General features: G+C 42.1%; 1 protein-coding gene across 1 annotated transcript in view; it reads left to right on the forward strand.

Annotated features, from left to right (window-relative positions):
- Positions 1 to 16,227, forward strand: part of VPS13C (vacuolar protein sorting 13 homolog C) — a 992,635-nt gene that overhangs the window by 349,420 nt on the left and 626,988 nt on the right. The window contains exons 31-32 of the mRNA XM_030188422.1: positions 8,559 to 8,662; positions 11,423 to 11,590. Of these exons, the coding sequence (XP_030044282.1) occupies positions 8,559 to 8,662; positions 11,423 to 11,590 (272 nt within the window). The remainder of the gene's footprint in view (positions 1 to 8,558; positions 8,663 to 11,422; positions 11,591 to 16,227) is intronic.

Raw genomic sequence — 16,227 nt, forward strand, 5'->3', positions numbered from 1 at the left:
CACATTTTCAAAAGTACTTCTTTCCCCCAAACTACAGGTGGAAGTGACCAGAGGGCTTAGTTTCCAAGCACTTTGAGTATCATGTTTGAGTTTGAGTATCATGTTAGAGAGATGGGTGTACACGTGTAGTTCCCTTATAAAATCTAGATATTTCCACCCCCAGGGCTACCTGTTTGGGTGCCGGTGATGGTGGGAAGAGATTAATTTTTACAAACATAAATTTATGTACATGGGGTCTTAGTGTGTGCTTGCACATAATGTGCAATTTATACCTGTACATGATAGTACATATTCATGTTAACCAGCTGTCTTACAAACCCGCATGTGTAGCACCCAAGATCCACATCCTCACTGTGATCAGAACCTCCAACATCTCCACTCTCTTGGAACACAATCCCTCTATTTCCACTTGAATTCCTGCCCCCTCCCTCATGATGCAAACCCCTCCCAGCTGTTCTGACCCTCCCCTCCTGCCCTGGGGCCTAAAGGGAGAGAATTATTTCTGGTTGTCTAGTGGGGTATCTCAGTAATTGTCCTTGTCCATTCCTGCCTCATCTGGTTTTGGGAACAAAAATGGTGCCCATGTCATTTAGCAGTAGTCTCATGGTATTCCTGCTAGTGGTGAATTTTGCCCTTATTTGGAAGGTCAACCCGTGGCAAAAGTACCATCCATAGACTGCCCAATCTATGCCGCTTTGAAGATAAATGTAGATAGGCCATAAACATGTAAATACTGGGTCTTCTAGGAGTGTATGCTATATACATGTGCAAATGCTGATATTTTACATCTATAAAAACTTTTAAAATGACGGCCATAGTATTGGGCTTAAAAATTTGACTTAAACCTCAGTCCTATACACAGATGGAAATTATACATTTACCAGCTGCTGGTGACATAAGGTCTGAATATCAGTCCAGTAGGCTTGGATAGTATCATTTGGAAATGATCCTGTTGCACTAATATTGCCTAAATTTCTAGCATTAGAAAGCAAAAGAGAGTTTTGGGAGAGGTAAAGGTAGACAACAAAATAATTTACATTTTGTTACAAATATATTCTTAAGTTCCTTAGCGTCCCTTCGGACCATCCCAGAATGTGACTGATGGGTTGTGCATGCCTTCCTGCAGGTGGAGACTGAGAAAAAAACTGTGACTGTAGCGAGCCAATAAGAGCCCTTGGCAGCCAGAGAAAGATCCAGTAATCTCAGTCTCCAGCAGGAGGAAGGTGGTGAGTCCTTCAGTCGCATTCTTTTTCTATTTTGTATTTTTTAAATTTTTTCTGCTAGAGGATTCAGGTTATTTCTGTGCATCTTAAAAAAATAAACCTTCTTTGAAGGGGCTGAGGCCTGTGGGGGTCTCTGTTTGCCTCGGGGGTGTCACACTCAGGTGGTTGAGTCCCTCCCCCCTGATCCTCCCTGAAGAAAATAAAAGCTTTTTAGTGCTTTGAAAAGCAGTCTGTTTTGACAAGAACAGCCTGACTAATATATAGTTTCCTCCAGCTCTTCATGGTAAGATCTGTAGAGGCAGGGAGAGGCAGCTGCTTGTAAGAAAAGTAAAGAAAATCTGAGCTTTGGGACCGTGATTTACAGCACTGCTGTTTTTTGGCTGGAATTAGGCAAGCAGGTCATCTCCTTTAGTGTTGGTTTCTGAAGGGCACTTTCGCTTTCACGTTTGTTTTGCTGGTCAGCTGTTCCGATGTCGGAGAAGTTTCGGCACTGCTCCGTATGTCAGCGTCGGGCCTCTGGTCAAGCGGCGTCTGCAAATTCTGCACTGCGGCAGAAATGTTTGAGCAGCAGGGTGCAGGACCGGCCTAAATCACTGGCATCGCTGGGGGGGGATGCGGGTGTCTGTAATGAGGTTGCGTCTCCCTCTCCCTCGCTGCCGGTTTTGGCGGGAACGTCCGCCATTTTAGATGTTGTCGTGTCAGACGCTCCTCGGGCCTTTCTGCCTTCTCTGGCTGCTGCTTCAGCTCCTGTTTTGCCTCAGGGGGCAGCTGGTTTCCCTCCTGAATTTGTGGTACAGATGTACCAAGCCTTCTTGTTACATAAATCAGCTCTTGCTGAATCTCCAGCAAAGAGATCTCTGGAGGGTTCTTCTGGGCCTTTAAAGAGGGTCAGGCAGTCTATGGAGGCAGAGCAGGAAGATTCCTTTGGTCCTGAGCAGGAGCTGCCTTCATTGGCAGAGGAGTCATGGTTTCCTGAAGAGGTTTTTTCTGAGGATTTTAATCAGGCAGTAGATGGAGAAGGATCCCTTCCTGTGGGGGAGGATCCTTCGGTAGTAAAAAAATTTCATAAGGATGACCTTCAGGAGCTTATTTCTCAAGTTTCGTCTACTCTCCGTTTTGACGACCAGGATAGCCCTGTAGCCGAGCCTAGAAAGGTGGATTTGCTGGTCAAGGGTATTTGCAAGGCCGGTAGGTCTTTTCCCATGCATCAGGATATTAGGAATAGTATTCAGGCTCAGTGGGAGCGTCCGGATTCGGCTTTTCGGCTTGCTAGGGCCAAGGGCAGGCTTTATCCGGTTCCTGACTTAAAGATCTCTTAAACTCTCCTGTAGTGGATGCGGTGGTTTCCGCTGATACTAAGCGTAATACAGTTCCGGTTGATGGTGGCATGGCTCTGCGGGACCCCCAGGATTGCCTGATTGCATCCTTGTTGAAGAATGTTTTTGATATTTCGGCTCTGGCAGTGCAGGCTGCCATTTGTGGTTTCTTGCTCACAAGGGCGAGCTACCGGTGGTCTGAGAAGGTTTTAGATCGTTCTTCAGGTGATCTTTCCGCTATTGGTAATGAAGTGGCTAAGGTGGAAATGGCTTTGGCTTTTAAGGCAGATGCTCTTTATGATTTGCTGCGGGCTTCTTCTAAGTCTATGGCTTTCTGTGGCGGCTATCCATACTCTTTGGCTTCGTGGTTGGTTAGCGGATGCGGCCTCTAAGTCGAAACTTAGTAAATTTCCCTTTAAGGGTTCTTTTTTGTTTGGTGGAGAGTTGGACAAGCTCATGAATAGCCTGGGGGATGCTAAAGTTCCGAGGTTGCCGGAGGATCGTCGTAGAGGTTCTGGTCGTGGTCATTTTTCAGCTTGTGGCAGAGGTCGTGATTTTCATCGTTTTCGCCCAACCAGAGGTTTTCAGGGCCGACGCTCTTGATTCTTCCAAAAGACTCAGTCTTTTCGGGGAGGTTGAGAGACAGGGGGGTTCCCTTTCCTCCCCATTGTCAACAATGAAGGTGTGCGGGCCCAGCCTCTAATCCAAGTGGGCGCTCGGTTGGTGCAATTTCAAGAGAGGTGGGCCCAGATTACTTCAGATCAGTGGGTATTAGAGGTTATTCGAGATGGGTACGCATTAGAGTTTGCTCACCCTGTATCAAATACTTTCCTGCAGTCTCCTTGTCGGTCTCGCGTCAAGGCCGGAGCGGTTCAAGTTACTCTCCGCAGGCTTCTGGATCTTCGAGCAATTTATCTAGTGCCTTGGGCGGAGAGGGGTCAGGGCCATTACTCCATTTATTTTCTGGTGCTCAAGAAAGAGGGTTCTTTCTGTCCAATTTTAGATCTCAAGGAGGTCAATCGAGCTCTCAAAGTGCCTTCTTTCCGGATAGAGACTCTTCGGTCCATCATTGTTGCGGTGCGGTTCGGAGAGTTTTTGACCTCTCTAGATCTTACAGAAGCCTATTTCCACATTCCAATTCATCCTGCACATCAATGTTTTCTTCGTTTTGCAGTGCTTGGCCATCAATTTCAGTTTCGAGCCCTTCCCTTTGGACTTGCAACTGCTCCCCGTATGTTTACCAAGGTCATGGTAGTTGTAGCTGCAGCTCTCAGAACCAAAGGCATTTTAGTCCATCCTTACTTAGATTGGTTGATTTGGGCAAAGTCTGTCCACGAAAGTGTTCAGGTGACGGTTCGGGTGGTCGACTTCTTGCAGTCCCTAGGTTGGGTAGTCAATGTTCGAACTGAGAAATATACAAACTATATATTCTTCTTACGACTTTGTAATTCTTTATATTGTTACTATGTAAGCCGCATTGAGCCTGCCATGTGTGAGAGAGTGCGGGGTACAAATGTAATAAATAAATAATGTCCAAAAGAGTCGTCTTCAGCCTTCTCAGTCCTTAGAGTATCTGGGAGTCCTCTTCGACACGAAGCTGGGTCATGTGTTTCTGCCACAGGCTCGGGTTCTCAAATTGCAGGCTCAGATTCGACTCTTCTTGCAGATGTCCATTCCGTCGGCAAGAGACTATTTTCAGGTTCTGGGTTCAATGGTTGCAGCAATAGAGACGGTGCCTTGGCCCAGAGCTCACATGAGACCTTTGCAGAGGTCGCTTCTCTCGAGATGGTCGTTCCAGACCGGTTCGCTTCATCACAAGCTGCCACTTTCATTGCAGGTGAGGATCAGTCTGCGATGGTGGCTTCGGGAGGCTAGTTTGACCAAAGGTATGCCTCTAGATCAGCCCATTTGGACTGTGGTAACGACAGATGCCAGTCTTCAAGGCTGGGGTGCTCACTGTCAGGGCAGGTTGCTCAGGGTCTCTGGTCTCATCAGGCGAGAATGTATTCAATCAACCTGTTGGAAACCAAGGCCATCCGTCTGGCGCTTCGGAAGTTTCTTCATCTGCTGAGAGGACGGGCAGTACGAGTAATGTTGGACAATGCCACAGCGGTCGCATATATCAATCGGCAAGGATGCACGAGGAGCCTGCCGTTAGAGCGAGAGGCGTCGCTGCTTCTGCAATGGGCGGAAGTCAATCTAGTGGCGCTGTCAGTGGCTCATGTAACAGGGGTCCTAAACGTTCAGGCAGATTTTCTCAGGCGTCACATGCTTGATCCTGGAGAGTGGTCACTAAGCGAAGTGGCGTTTCGACTATTGGTCAATCGTTGGGGTTCTCCCGAGATAGATCTGTTTGCATCCACAGGTAATGCTCTTTCTAATGAAAATGATTAAAAAGAGTTCCCAGAAGGTCGTCTTTTTGTAAAAGTGGGCTAAAAACAGGGCCGTGCCAACACAGTAAGCGGGGTAAGCACCGCAGGGGGGCGCCGACCTCTGGAGGGCGCCGCCGCAGTGCTTACCTATGCTGCTTACCTCAGCTCTGCCCTGCTACATTCCACAAGCAGTGCTCACTTTTCCTCCAGGCCTGCCCAGCGCGCCAGCCCCCCACTGCCGGCCACTGCTGCTTTTCCTGTTGAGCAGCAGGGCCGGCGCTACAAAAAGAAGCGCTCAGCTGACTGAGCTGAGCGGTAACGACAAAAAATGTTTTAAAAAGAAAGCGCGGCACCGCAGGCAGCCTTGAGGCATTGGCTGCTGGCTCTGCAGGCTCCTCCCGTCTCTTACGTCACTGTCCCTGCTTCGCTCCAGGGTAGGGTAGGGAGAAAGAGGTGACATTGGATGGAAGGATGCAGAAAGAAAGAGGGGATTCTGGAAGGATGGGGAGAGAGAGGGGAGACACTGGAAGGATGGGGAGAGAAAGAGGAGAGCTGCTGGATGGAAAAGGGGAGTAGTGAAAGACTGGAGAATAAGAGGAAGGGGTATGGGGAGAACAAGGGTGAGAAAAAGATGAAAAGCCATAAGTAGATGAAGGAAATTAAAGAATGGATAGTAAGAATGAATTAAATCTGGACAGAGAGAGGCATAAAAATATTGAAGAAAGCAAAGAAAAAAGAAGAGAAAAATGACAACTGGTCAGGAAACCCTGGCAGAAGAGTTAAGCGAAAACAAAGGAAAGCAGAATCTAGAGACTGGGAGCAACATAATGAGAAAAAGTAAATGGCCATACAACAAAGGTAAAGAAAATAATTTTATTTTTAATTTAGGATAAAGTAATATGGTACCTTTGTTAATAAAGTTTCAGAGACCAATACTTCCTTCCTTAGGTCAGGAGAGGATACCGTAACAGCATTATACTGACCTGAGGCAGGAGGTTTTGGCCTCTGAAAGCTCACTGAAAAGGGTGTTAGGCTATTAAATAAATTTTCTAAAATCTGATGCACTGAAAAGCAGCACTTTACCCTGTGTGACAAATGCATCTGATTAGTGTGACTAAATTTTGCTGGGGGAGGGGAGTAGAGAGAAAATTTTGTGCCCACCCACTTTGGGTTCAGGCCCATCCAAAATTGGTAGTCTGGCTACGCCACTGGCATGGCTATGACAAAAGCAATATAATGTACACTGTTCACACTCTTCTATGCGCCTTGGAGCCAGGCAGGTCCGGGGGTGGGGGGCGCATGCCAACTGATTGTCTGCAAGGGGGCACCAACTGATAGTCTGCAGGGGGGCGGCAGAGACCCTTGGCACGACCCTGGCTAAAAATACCCTATTTTTGGCATTTTTGCAAAAATCATCAACTTTACACTCAATTTGGGAACTAATGGAAAATATTAGGAGAATGAAATTTTATATTCGAAAACCCTGTGTTGATAAGTTGTTGTGTGCAAAGTTTCACGTTTATCACACCTTTAATTCCAGAGATATAAAAAGCCAAACTTTACAATTTTTTCGAGCCGCAAATTTTTCAGACCAAGTTTGCTCCAAATTTTCTTCATGGAAATCGCTCGGGAAGATTTTTAAAATTTTTTTGTTTAATAGAGCCCAAAAGGTTGTAGAAGATGGCCAGGTTTTGTTTCTCTCAACAAAATATTGCCGGAGATACAGTGTCTCAAAGTTGCTGAAATCTCGGAGTCATACCATAGAAGGCTGCAGTATGGGGTCAAACAGATTACTATATCGCAGCAAGTATTGCATTGGCGAATGTAAAACTTTACCAATGTTAATTGGGGACATGTATAAGTACTTGACCTGGAAGGTCATTTTCTTGGTGGCTGTTACTTCAGCTCGTAAGGTCAATGAGCTTCAGACCTTAGTAGTGGATGCACCTTATACTAAGTTTCATCACAACAGAGTAGTCCTCCACACGCACCCTAAGTTTCTGCCTAAGGTGGTGTTGAAGTTCCATCTGAACCAGTCAGTTGTCTTGCCAACATTTTTTCCCCGACTCATGCCCACGCTGGCGAAAGCAGCTCGCACACTTTGGTCTGCAAGAGAGCATGGGCATTTTCACATGGAGGTGACGAAGTCCTTCAGACAGTCCGCCCAGTTGTGTGTTGCTTTTGATCCCAACAGAAGGGGAGTCACCATCAGAAAACACACCATGTCCAATTGGCTAGCAGATTGTATTTCCATCGCTTATGCCCAAGCTGGACTGGCACTGGAGGGCCATGTCACGGCTCATAATGTCAGAGCCATGGCTGCGTCGGTGGCTCACTTAAAGTTAGCCTTCATTGAAGAGATTTGTAAGGCTGCAACGTGGTGTTCAGTCCACACATTCGCATCTCACTACTGCCTTGAGCAGGATACCCGATGCAACAGTCGGTTTGGGCATTCGGTGCTGCAGAATCTGTTTGGGGTTTAGAATCCAACTCCACCCTCCTAGGCCCGTTTTGTTCTGTTCCAGGCTGCACTCTGAGCGAGTTTGTATGTAGTTTCAAGTTAATCTACGTTACGTCCTCGCCGTTGCGAGGCCCAATTGACCAACGTTTGTTGTATTGTGGCAGCCTAGATGCTAGGGATACTCCACTTGTGAGGATTATACAGCCTGCTTGTCCTCGGGAGAATGCAAAGGTACTTACCCTGTAGCAGGTATTCTCAGAGAACAGCAGGCTAATAATCCTCACAAACCCGCCCACCTCCCCTTGGAGTTGTTTTCTCTGTCTTTTACTCTTGACTGAACTGAGGAACGCGGTTGTGCAGCGGGCGGGAAGGCATTCCGTGCATGCGCAGTTGGACACATGTTATGCTCAGAATGCTCTAGCAAGTTTTTTTTCTATCTGGAATGCCAGTTCCTGGGCCAGTGTGGATCGCCAACCCACTTGTGAGGATTATCAGCCTGCTGTCCTTGGAGAATACCTGCTACAGGGTAAGTATCTTTGATTTGCAGACAGAAAAGGTACACCAACACTGAGGGTATCTTTGGAAAAGCTTTCTATGTATAAAGCCCAGTTACATGCAAAATTAACTGCTATATATTCATAAACAATAGCATACCATTGGTGAGGCGGTGGGAACGGCCCATGCAGGGAGCAAGGGGGTCCATGGAGCAGTGGCGTGGCTGTCTGCTCCGCCAGTCCCCTGCCCCCAAAATGGAAAGGAGCTAGAATAGATCCAAACATTAGTAGAGGAAAATCTACATGTACTTTGTCCTTCTGAACTCAAAAGCTTTTTAGGCATTGACCAGCAGCATCCACACATGTAACCAGTTCCAAAGTTATAACTCCATTAAGACTAAAATTATATGAAGAGGTGCTCATATTTTTTGAACCAGGGCTAATTAGATTATTTGTATAGGTCAAAACTATCTGTTGTGCATGCTGTAAACATATGATATGATAAAGATCATGCATTACCTGTTAAATAAGGTGACAGTATAACAAGTTTTGAATTTTTGCACAAGCTATTCAGTATTCAGGTTCACTGGGAAACTTTGAATCCTTGGTGTTTGAATATGAATGCAACTTTTCTATAAACTGAATTCTTGTAGTCTGAAGGAATTATTTATTTCATTCTTAACACATTATAGGTTTAGATTCTTCAGTCTTTCTTCAATCAAATAAAACCCAGGTTTATGCCAGGCTCAAGGATTTTTTTGTCATAGATGTGGATGCAAACACTGTTCATAGCAAGGTATGCATTGGATGCAAACACTGTTCTTAAGGTATGCATATAGTAAATTTTTTTCTAGGTCCTATATATTAAAATCTATTTTGAGAATATAAGTATGTGCTATTTTTAATACATATTACTGGCTTTGAAGAATATCAGTGTCAAATAGGATGTTTGCTTATTTGACTCTTTTTAAAGGAGGAAGTTATAAAGGTGGGGTAAAAGGCAGGCTTTTACTGCACTTTGATTTACCACAGGAGTCAGCAACCTGCAGTATAAAAGATCTGCAAGCAGGGTTATTCTAGCAGCCCAAGAGCATTGGGCCTCAGAGCTTCCCAGGCCTGAGCTTAAAGTGGCCGGTGTTGCACCTCTCCAACGGTCCTCAAAAGGAGGACAGGAGGTGTCTAGCGTTCCTAGATTCACCGCTTTTGGGTTAAAGAAGATGGCTTCTCAAGATAAGTGACTCTTTATTTTCTATGAATGCTCTTGATGAGTTTACTTTACAGCAGGTTTGAGGCAGGGTTATAGTGTCTTTAAGAGACTATTTCACAGAGTATTCCTCAAATGTCTCTAGCAAAATAGGATTTATAAAAATATTTAATGTATTTTTTGGTGCATTCAGTTTTTTTTCACAGTATTCACTGTTTATATGATAAGGAGCTTTGATTGAGTGACCACCTTATTGGTGGCATGCTCATATATAAATACATGCTCTAAGAAACCATATATGATTGGATCAAAGGCAGCTCTTGATTTATACTGAGGTATTCTCATGTAATTAATCATAGAATTGGGACACACAAGAAATTTTGCTACCTACATTATGTATTCAAGGAGACTTTGGGGCTCATTTTCAAAGCACTTAGCCTTACAAAGTTCCATAGATTACAATGTAACTTTGTAAGTCTAAGTCCTTTGAAAATATGCCTCTTTGTGGTAGATTTCTTTGGGTCATTTAGTGGCTGTCGACCTGAGATGGAAGGGGGATCCTTCTGGAAGATCAATAAGATCCATTTTCTTGAAAGACCTTCAGTCACGTTCTGGATAGGGACAAGTGAACTCCTAAGATTTTGTGGTGTTATAGCTCTTGGTGTTAAACCTGTATAATAGGATATAATGATGCTGGGGATTGTTGCTGTTAGACTGTAGCTTTAAACTGTGGTACTGCTTTCTGGGAACAGGCGAGTTTATTTTTGTAAAATGAAACTTTCTATGTGTATTTGATTAGTGGATTATATACCATTTATTATGTAAAATTATTTCTTTTATCCTAATCACTTTTTTTGTAGCTTGATTCATGTTGGTGCAATAAAAATTAACCTGTTATTGCTCAAATTTGTATTTTCACCCTAGATTTTTAAAACAATTTTGGAACACCGAGTAAAAATGAGTTAAGAACATGAACCAGATACTACTACTACTACTACTACTTATCATTTCTATAGCGCTCCTAGACGTATTCAGCACTGTACACTTGAACATGAAGAGACAGTCTCTGCTCAAAAGAGCTTAGTCTAATCAGGATAGACAAACAGGACAAATAAGAGAATTACTAAGGTGGGAATGATAAAACATACATGGGTACTGTACACGTGAATAGGGGTTAGGTGTTAAAAAGCAGCATCAAAAAGTTGAGCTTTTAACCTTGATTTGAAGACGGCCAGAGATGGAGCATACGGAGCAGCAAGATAAAAGGAACGGAGTCTGGAGTTGGCAGTGGAGGAGAAGGGTACAGATAAGAGAGATTTACTCAATGAGCAGAGTTCCCGGGGAGGAGTGTAGGGAGAGAGAAGAGTTGAGAGGTACTGAGGAGCTGCAGAATTAATTCGCTTGTAAGTCAATAAGATGAGTTTGAACTGTATGTGGAAATGGATAGGGAGCCAATGAAGTGACTTGAGGTGAGGGCTAATATGAGCATAGCGATGCTAGCAGAATTTTGAAGGAGAGAGAGATGGCTTAGTGGGAGGCCTGTGAGAAACAAGTTGCAATAGTCTAAGCGAGAGGTGATAAAAGTATGGATAAGGGTTTTGGTGTTGTGCTCAGAAAGGAAAGGATGAATTTTGGTGATATTATAGAGAAAGAAATGACGGGTTTTAGCTGTCTGTTGAATATGTGCAGAGAAGGGGAGAGAGGAGTCAAAAATAACCGCAAGGTTATGAGCTGATGAGAGTGTTATCCAGAGAGTTAGAGAATGGGGGAAGAGGAGAGGTGGGTTCAGGGGGAAAGATAAGAAACTCTGTCTTGATCATGTTTAGTTTCAGATAGTGGTGAGACATCCAGGCAGCAATGTCTGCTGCTAATGCAATAGACTTTTAAGCTAGTCAGGATAAGAACTAGCCCCCTAACATAAGTACTGTATGGGGAGCATAAATTCTCATAGGCCCTGATCCCTTAGCAAACATGTACCTGTTACCTCTCCCTCATGCCAGGAAGAGATCCAGTGTTATAACCATATTCACTTCCACAAACCAAAAGTTTTGGCAGGTTAACTTGTTCCAACTCCTCAAAATAACTCCTTTCTAGCTAGCAATAGTTTTGGAAATAAATTTTATAACCCCCTATTTTACCCCCCCCCCCCCCCCCCCCCCACACACACACACACTCGCTTATTGCCAAGAAACAGACAAATATATTCCCTAGGGTCATTCAGGAACCAAACATGAGTAATACTTTATCACATTAGCTGTATCCTAGAACTCCTTCAACTCATGGCAGGTAACTGATATGTGGCTTAAGCTATCTAAGCCACCAGCCCTAATAATTTTATCTGATTTCGTATAGGCGGTATCTATAATGGAAGATGAAGTCTTCAGTTTCAGCTTGGTTCTGTATCCTAATGCTACTGAGGGAGAAGCCTATTCAGATATGGCTCAGGTGGATGGGAAAGTGTTTCTGAAAGTAGGCTGCATTCGAATAGTTTACCTGCATAAATTTCTTATGTCACTTCTGGTAAGAATGCTAAATATTCTTTGTATATGTATGTTCAATATAAACATTATGTGAGTATGCTTTTGTAAAATATAGAAAATTCCAAATAAAATTGAAACTTAGGGGTCTGTTTATTAAGGTGCGCTAGCGTTTTTAGCGCATTATAAAAATTAGCACTCACTAACCGTGTAGACGCTAATGCTTAGCGTGTGTTAAAAATGCTAACGTGTCTCTAGTGTGGCTTAGTAAACAGGGCCCTTAGGTTGAAGGAGGACCAGAAGTCTATAGAGCCAACCCTTCTGATTGCCTAACAGTTTGTCTAAACACTTGAGATTAAAAAAAGGTAAATGTTAGAAATGAAATAGATTGACAGAAAAGTAATAAAGCCTAGTACTTAGTGGTATGTATTTGTGTGTGTGTGTGTGTGTATATATATATATATATATATATATATATATATATATATATATATATATATATATATATATATGGCAAATGTAAGCCACATTGAGCCTGCAAATAGGTGGGAAAATGTGGGATACAAATGCTACAAATAAAAAAAAAAAAAAGTATATATATAATAGATATTAATGTCGGGATAGCTTTCTTGAGGAAAAATCCAGAATTTTTTAAATGCAAAAGTATACACACAGTTCCAAATCCTGCCCTCAAGGATGCTTCCTGCTACAGCGGATAAAAAGTATGCATGAAATGTCACTATTTTTTGTTTGCTTTTACTTGCGTATAGGATGACTAGCTGATGATAGAGTATGAGGTGTATTAGTAAGTGCTGTGACTAATTTGAAGGTTTTTCCTTTCCAAAGAATAATAATTATTTAAATATGCCAAACATCAATACCTTGATAATGGAGCTTGATGTTACATATATTTTGGGTTATTTATAGCTTTATAGAAATCTATTTTGGTGGGTAATATACTGTTTTCCCTATAGAAGTGGCCTTTATAATTCCCCACCCCTGTGTACTTGCTGAAAATTCTGAATATTTTTATTCTAACAATTTGCAACATAAATGTATATAAGAAAAAAGTATCTCATGAAAGACTTCCGAGGAAATTGCAAAGCCATGGGATAGGAGGCAACATCCCATTTTGGATTGGAAACGAGTTAAAAGATAAAGCAGTGTGGGCTACATAGTTTTCTCATTGACAATAGTTTTCTCAGTGACAAGGGATCTGTATTGGAACTCAGCAAGACTGATTTTCAAGGAATGAAAATATGAAGAGCAACCCCACTGCTTGAAGCAATACATTGGCTGCCAGTCAAGGCACTGATATTTTTCAAAGTGAGCACCCGAATATATGCTTAATATGACTGAACTGTCCTCAAGAAATGCCATCCCAGAAAACAGAAACTACCTACTTCTACATCTACCCAACTGCAAAAACACCCACTACAAAACTAACTACACAGCAGGATTTAGCTACCTGGGTTCCAAATGGTGGAACTCGATACCAAAAACCATAAGAAGCATCACAAATCTCCTCCAGTTCTGAAAAGAAATGAAAACCTACCTCTTCAAAAAATCCCAAAGATATCATTGCCTTCCTTTCAAATCTAGCTTTTCAAAAACTATATGAATAAATATAATCAAAACTGTACAATTGAACACAAAAGCTATCACTACATTTTCTTCTTCAAATCTATCTCTTCAAAAGCTCTATGAATAACCACACTAACTATAGATGCCTCTCCACATTGCACAACACTATTGTAACTCCACCAAAATGTGAATTGTGAGCCACTTTGAACCTAAACTTGTTTTTGGATAATATGTTTTATTTATTTATTTATGCATTCTTGTATCCCACTGGTGATTTCTAACGTTTTATAAATATCTGGAAATAGACAGTGGGCATCATGATTAGATTTGCCAATGGCACAATTATTGAAAGTTGTTAAATTGCAAGCAAATAGTGAGAAGCAGTTGGAGGACCTTGCAAGACTGGGAGACTATGCAATGAAAATTTAATAAGGCTGTACGTTTTGTGGTAGGTTGCTCAAAGTTGGAATATATTTCTCTGTGCTATAAGAACTGCCTTATTTAAAGTGGTAAGCAACAATGTTTCAGTTGCTGCTACTGTCCATACATACCATCCATCTAGGTTACTTAAATCTACTAACTTGGATCTCGTAGATGTACCTTCTTTTTACTCATTAGATGACTATAGGTCCTCCATTTTTTTATGCTGTAGGACTAGAGGCCGACAGTTTCGGTCTATGATTCAGCACCAAAACCGCCCTGAAGTTTTGAGTTTTGACTGAAAATGCCTGAGCCAGTCTCCCCCTCTTCTTTCTCTCCCCCCCCCCCCCCCCACTAAGAGAAACATGTCTTCCCCTGGGCCACCCACTAGCCCCTCCTATTCTCTCTCTCCCTGGGCCTACCTTCTAAAAGCCCTGGTGGAATTTATTTGGCTTTCGTGTGTTAGATTGCGATCGATTATAACACCAAGTATTTTTAGGCTGTCAGGGATAGTAAGGGTAAGATTTGGGGTGTTTAAGGTTGAAGGTTTGAACTTATTGTGTTGAGATGAAAGGATAAGGCAGTGCATTTTCTCAGTTTTTAGTTTCAGTTGAAAAGAATTTGCCCACAAGTTCATGGTGTTCAAACCAAGATGAATTTCATTGGTGATTTCAGACAGGTCGTGTCTGAAGGGAATGTAAATTGTGACATCATCTGTATAGATGAACGGGTTAAGACCTAGATTGGATAAGGACTTGGCCAAAGGGATCAACATTGTGTTGAAGAGTGTTGGGGATAATGGTGAACCTTGGGGGACTCCACAATCCGCTTTCCATGGTGGTAAAATGTTTGAATTAGATTTAACTTGATATGTTCTAGAGGTTAGAAAGCCCTTGATCCATCTACTACTACTATTTAGCATTTCTATAGCGCTACAAGGCGTACGCAGCGCTGCACAAACATAGAAGAAAGACAATCCCTGCTCAAAGAGCTTACAATCTAATAGAAAAAAAATAAAGTAAGCAAATCAACGTTTCCAACTGTCCCGAAGTAATCAAGAAGGTTTAGTAGAATGCTGAAGAGGACAGGTACAAATAAAAAGTAGCACATATGAATTTATCTTGTTGGGCAGACTGGATGGACTGTGCAGGTCTTTTTCTGCCGTCATCTACTATGTTGCTATGTATGTTACTATGTTATGGTTTACCATGTCAAAAGCACTCAACATGTCAAATTGGAGAAGTATGCTTTTGCCTAAGAATATTTCCTGCTTGAATATTTCCTGCCAGAACAGTGATTAGCACAGTTTCAATGCTATGAAGGGGGCAGAATCCTGATTGTGATTCATGTAATATAGAAAATAGAAAACGTATCCAGATAGTCATTACGTTGTTTGGTCACCATGCTCTCCATCAGTTTAACAAAAAGTGGGATAGACGCAATTGGGCGGTAATTTGTGAGATCATTGCTTTTTTATTGGTGTACTTCATTTTTTATTTTTTTTTGTTACATTTGTACCCCGCGCTTTCCCACTCATGGCAGGCTCAATGCGGTAGGCAATGGAGGGTTAAGTGACTTGCCCTGAGTCACAAGGAGCTGCCTGTGCCGGGAATCGAACTCAATTCCTCAGTTCCCCAGGACCAAAGTCCACCACCCTAACCACTAGGCCACTCCTCCACTTATTGGAGTGAGTAAGATGTTACCATGATCCACAGGGAAAAAACCATGTTGAAGCATGTAGTTTAGATAAGATGTTAGGTCTGCAATAAAGCGGTCAGGTGCGAATTTTAGTAAGTGATTAGGGCAAATATCCAGTTTGCAATAGGAATTGGAAAATCTTTGAATCGCCTGGTTAACTGAATCAATAGTGAGGGGAGCAAAATTTGACAGGATACGATCTACTGGTTGTTCTCCCGGAATTGGATCTAGATCATGCATCCATATCTATCCAAATACAATTGTATACTTTATTTTCTAATAGGAACTCTCAATGGAGATTGAATTTACATACACTTGCTAATGAGGATAATGTTAAAATTTGTAGTTTCATCTCTGAATACTTTACCAACAATAATCTTCAGGACACTAATCCAATTAACAACTGGGAAGCTTTTAAGGCATTTAAAAGGGGTGAATTTATCTCCCTCACTGCTTATCTAAATAAAATCAATAATCAACATTTATCAGATCTAGAATCTCAAATAAAATCCTTAGAACAGCAATATATAAATAATCCAAACCCAATCATGCTTAACACTTTTCTCCAACAAAAATTTACGTATAACAAAATCTGGTCAGCAAGAGCCAATAACGAAATATTTATCCAAAAAATGACACAGTTCACTGAAATAGATAAAAGTGGTTGTCTTTTAGCAAACTACTTAAAAGAAAACGTACAAAAACTCAAATATTTTTAATTTATGGAGACGACAAAGAACTGTTAACTAATCCCAAAGATATGCTAAAAGCCTTTCATTCCTTCTACTGCAAACTGCACTCAATTGAAACTTCTTTCAGTATAGATGGGATTACAATTTCTAAACTCATTAAGAAAACCATCTTTTTCAGATACAGATTATAATAACATCCTTAAAGCCCTCCTTTCAACAATTGAAATTCATGATGCAATAAAACATCTTAATATGGGCAAAGTACCAGGTCCAGATGGAATTCCAA

This window comes from Microcaecilia unicolor, chromosome 1, assembly GCF_901765095.1.
Source record: "Microcaecilia unicolor chromosome 1, aMicUni1.1, whole genome shotgun sequence".
Taxonomy (NCBI): Eukaryota; Metazoa; Chordata; class Amphibia; order Gymnophiona; family Siphonopidae; genus Microcaecilia; species Microcaecilia unicolor.